The 4,240-nt window shown below is 59.4% G+C and overlaps 1 protein-coding gene across 2 annotated transcripts in view; it reads right to left on the bottom strand.

Moving 5' to 3' along the window:
• Positions 1-11: 11 nt before the first annotated feature.
• HOXB6 (homeobox B6) overlaps positions 12-4,240 on the bottom strand; it is a 10,159-nt gene continuing 5,930 nt past the window's right edge. The window contains exons 2-3 of one of the 2 annotated variants that reach the window (XM_077776821.1): positions 1,858-2,382; positions 12-909 (exon numbers count right to left, since the gene is read on the bottom strand). In XM_077776821.1, coding sequence (XP_077632947.1) covers positions 650-909; positions 1,858-2,272 — 675 coding nt within the window. In that variant the 5' untranslated portion in view covers positions 2,273-2,382 and the 3' untranslated portion in view covers positions 12-649. Of the gene's footprint in view, positions 910-1,857; positions 4,235-4,240 lie in introns of those variants that run through there. The other variant, XM_077776820.1, reaches the window with a different exon arrangement.

Genomic DNA, 4,240 nt, shown 5'->3' with positions numbered 1-4,240 from the left:
GCTACTTTTAACGTCTTTATTATCATCATCATCATCATCATCATCATTAATAATATTAATATTATTACCGAAGTATTTCACGTCCAGAGCTAAGACAAGACTACAAACACAACACATAGAAAATTAATAAAATAGAACTTTGTTTTCTTCTGAGGCTCCTCTTCTTACTTCTAGGTAGTATGTGCTCCTTCCAGTGGCTTTAGGGTGGGGGTGGGAGAGAGGTCTGGGGTCAGGGAGTCTTCGAGGCCCCCGCTGAGGGGACTGCGAATCTACCATTGAACCGTGCACCGGGGACATGGACGAAATGAGACGCGACACGGACAAGAGCATTTTGCTCTGCTTCCAGGAAACATCAAGTGAGTCCGGTCCTCAGTTCTCAACAGGGGAGCCTGACGGGGCCGAAGCGGGTCCCGCAGGGATGGAGGGGGCGCTCAGGGTGCTGGGTGCGCTCAGGCGGCAGGGCCTCCCAGCGCCCGGTGAGAGCTCTGCGGGCGGGGGCGTCCCCGAGGGCGCTGGGCCCCCGCACGTGCCGTGCGCTAGACGGCAGGTCCCCCGGGTCCCCCGCCCGCAGAGCCTTCTCGGGGCTCTCCGAGGCCCTCGGCTCCCCACAGGCCGCTCCCTTCGCGTCCCCCCTCCCTTTCCAACGCCTTCACTCGGCTGGTTTTTCTTCCTCCTCCTCGGCACTGAGCTGAGACGCGCTGAGCAGTTTGCTCTCCTTTTTCCACTTCATGCGCCGGTTCTGGAACCAGATCTTGATCTGCCGCTCGGTCAGGCACAGGGCGTGCGCGATCTCGATGCGCCGCCGCCGCGTCAGGTAGCGGTTGTAGTGAAACTCCTTTTCCAGCTCCAGGGTCTGGTAGCGCGTGTAGGTCTGGCGGCCGCGCCGGCCGCTGGGCCCAAAGGAGGAACCTGTTACGCAGAGAGAAGATGCTGAGGCCTGGGGTCACCGGGGCCAGAACCCCCTCCCCCACCCGACCCCCAGACCTGGCCCCCAGCCTGTCCCGGGATGCCCTCCTTTCTACCAGTTCCCTGCTTCCCCCCCCCCCTACTTTCTCACTCCTCCAGCGCCCCCTCCAGATGCCCTCCGGGTCTCCCAGGCCTGTGCCTCTGGTCTAGACGCTCGGTGGGGGATGGGAGGAGGGCTTAAAATCCCACCTGAGCCTAGGGGGAGGGGCTGGGGAACCACTGGCCAGGTGTGTCTCTTCCTAGCCTCATCTTTTCCTTCCATCTATCTGGCTCCCCCACCGCCCTGTGATAGATTCCAGCCCTTAATCCGTAATGACGTGGATCGATCCATAGTCGGCATTAACGGCTCCTCACTTTCGTGTCCCGCTAATGGACATCAATTTGGGACTGGAGGCCGACAAATAATCCAACCTGAGACCCAGGCGCCTGCCTCTCCCCGTCTCCCCCTCCGCCGGCTCCCTCTCCCTTTCTTCCCCTGATTCTCCCTCCCTCCTCTGACTACCACCCCTTTCCTGGTGCCTCCTCCTTCCCCAGCCCCGGACCCCCAGGGAAACACAGTCCGGGACAGACACAACTCTCCCTCGCCAGCGTCACGCCGCCCCCCTTCCGATGACGCACTCCGTTTTTAACGGAACCGTCTTCGGGTGGGGGACCCGACCGGGGCTGGGGGCACGAGAGGGGAAAGCCACGCCAGTGGCTGCGGCCCCTGCCCCCTCCCCTGCCCGGGACTCCGGCCCTGGCCTGGCGCTCCCGGAGAGCCCACTCGCTCCCCCTGGCTCCCGGTGCAGCTGGGACTTTGCAAACTTTGGAACTCCTGAGGGCGAGGGGACAGAGCGGGAGTCGGGGCGGGCGCCCCGTCCTCCCTTAGCTCCNGCGGGAGGGCTCACTCACTGTTGCACGAATTCATCCGCTGCATCCACGGGTAGACCGGGGTGGAGCACTTCTGCTCCTCCGCCTCGCCGAACACGCTCTTGTCCTGCGCACAGTCTGACTTCCGCGGCTCCGGGTGGAACCGGGGCGGCTCTTCGGCGCCCGAGAGCGCGCAGGCCGACTCCTTCTCGCGGTAGAAGGCCGGCGCCGGCCCGTAGTCGCAGGGCGCCGCTCGGCCGTAGCCGCCGCCAGCCGGCGGGTAATAGGAGGAAGCGGCAAAGCCCTTGTCCTGGCCGGGCCCGGGCCCGTAGGGCGCGGGGTAGTGCCTCAGCGGGTCCGCATAGCCCGACGAGTAGAGCGGTAGCTGGCCCAGGAAGGACTCCTGCCCGCTGGCCAGAGTGACGGGGAAGGTGGAGTTCACGAAATAGGAACTCATTGGGAGGGGAGGCGCGCTCGGCCGCTGCTGCTCCGCCGGGTTTATGATTTGTTGTGCTTTATAGTCCGAGCGCCGCGCCTATTAGTAGTATATCTGAGATTGGGTTTTAGCTGAGGGGGGATGGCGAGGTGCCAGTGAGGGCCAGAAGGAAATACAACCATCTGATCCAACACTGACCAATGGCAAAGGCAGGAATTGTCAAATAGCACCCAGGAGGAGCGCAGCCCGCGCGAGGGACCCGCGCACGAACCTATCAACCTTTTTTTTTTTCCCTCCTTCTTCTCCTTCTCCTTTCTCTCTCTCTCCCCGACAACACAACGCGTCCCCCACCTACGTAGGATCTGCGAAAGAGGCGTCTGTGCCTTTGAGGGAGGAGGGAGCATGTGGATTGAGACCACGCCATCCCCCAGCGATTAAATAAATATATCCCTCCCCTCCCCACGCAGGAGAGGAAAAAGTTAATTGTGTTTTCAGAAAAGTTAACCCCTGCGTTGCTTCAGCCCGGTTCCCTCAAGGGAAGGGGGGGGAAATGTCCCCGGAATGAATCTCCGTGTGGGGAGGAGAGGACTCAGGGAAAAGGTTTGCTTCTAGGGTTTTGTGTGGGTAGGAAAGGAGAAGAGCTGGCTAGTTAGCATCGTTTTCAGAAAGAGGCGAAGAAGAAGAAGAAGAAGAAGAAACGCTCTCCTTCCCAGGTGAAACTGTTTTTTCCTGCTTCCCAGGTCTAGTCTGTCTCCTCCAAGCCTGGGTTTATTATTCTCGCTTCTTCACAATTCCTATGGGCCGGAGGGCAGGCCAGAGCCTGCGGCCCAGAGGACCCAGAAGGCCGGGAAATGGGAGGAGGGTGTGAGCCCTCCGGCTCTGGGGTTGGGTGAAGCCAGGCTAGGCTAGGAGCTAGCTTCTTGGAAGGTTACAGGGGCTGCCCCAGACATCCTGCCGGGTTCCAGCATGTACTGCTTGCTCTTGGCACGAGAAGGGGCGCTGGGGAAAAGGGACTAGTCTTCTCACTTGGGGGATAGGAAGAGGAAGAGGAAGGGGCATCCCCCTGCCTAGCTTCCTCTGATCCCTACCCTGCCTGCAACCCTCACTCCACCCCCACCCTCTACCCCCCCCATCATTATAATATCCTGGGCTACAGATTCTTAAGAAGCAAAGATATCGCAGCACATCGGGTTACAGGGAAGACATTGCTCGTCCTCTATTCTGGGTCGTCAAAAACTGCCTAATATTTGCGGCAATCAGAGACAGCCGGGAAGAGAGGGGCCCCTACTCCTTTTCCAGGTCTCTCCAGAAGCTGGCAGTTCTTTTTAAAATGATTTCTTTCCCAAGACTTGGTTTGGGCTCAGTTTTGAAAGGAGGGAGAGGTGTGTCAGGTGCTGGGGGGCGGGGGGCTCAGCAGGCAGCTTACAACTATCAGCCTGACTCCCCTCTCCAGATGCTCACCACCCTTGGGTCAGGCTCTCAGCGACTCTCCAGTCCCTCCCACAGCTCACATTTGTATCACCAGCTTTGCTGCTGCACAGGCTTGGGTGTGAGAAAGAGTGCTCATCTCTGTTCATCTCCCCCCCCCACCCCCGCCCCCACCCAGGGAAAATGAGCCCTGAAGCCAGGCTGGAAGACTGAATCACAGTATGTTTTCAACACTCTAACTAGGCTCATGGAAGCCAGGCAGTAAAGGTTGATAATGTTCAGACCTGGGTTCAGGAATGAGCCAGGACATGTGACAATATCTGATGAGGAAGGGGGGCGTCTGGTGCTTTGGGCTCCTTTTCGTGGGCCAGGCTTGCCCACTACAGATGGCCCAGGATTCCAAGGAAAGTGGTTGGGATACTAGGGAAAGCGCTGAGCTTGGTGGCCCAAAGTGGGAAATTGGTCGGTCGCCCCGTGGCCTACAAGGATCCCGGAACTCAGGACAGCTTCTAGGCTATACCTTCATGGCCACATGGTGATCTCTGGATGTCTCACCTTCCA

The sequence above is a fragment of the Crocuta crocuta genome, unplaced genomic scaffold, assembly GCF_008692635.1.
Source record: "Crocuta crocuta isolate KB4526 unplaced genomic scaffold, BGI_CrCroc_1.0 scaffold352, whole genome shotgun sequence".
Taxonomy (NCBI): domain Eukaryota; kingdom Metazoa; phylum Chordata; class Mammalia; order Carnivora; family Hyaenidae; genus Crocuta; species Crocuta crocuta.
Note: the sequence above shows the minus strand (reverse complement) of the source record. Positions and strands in the feature narration are given on the sequence as shown.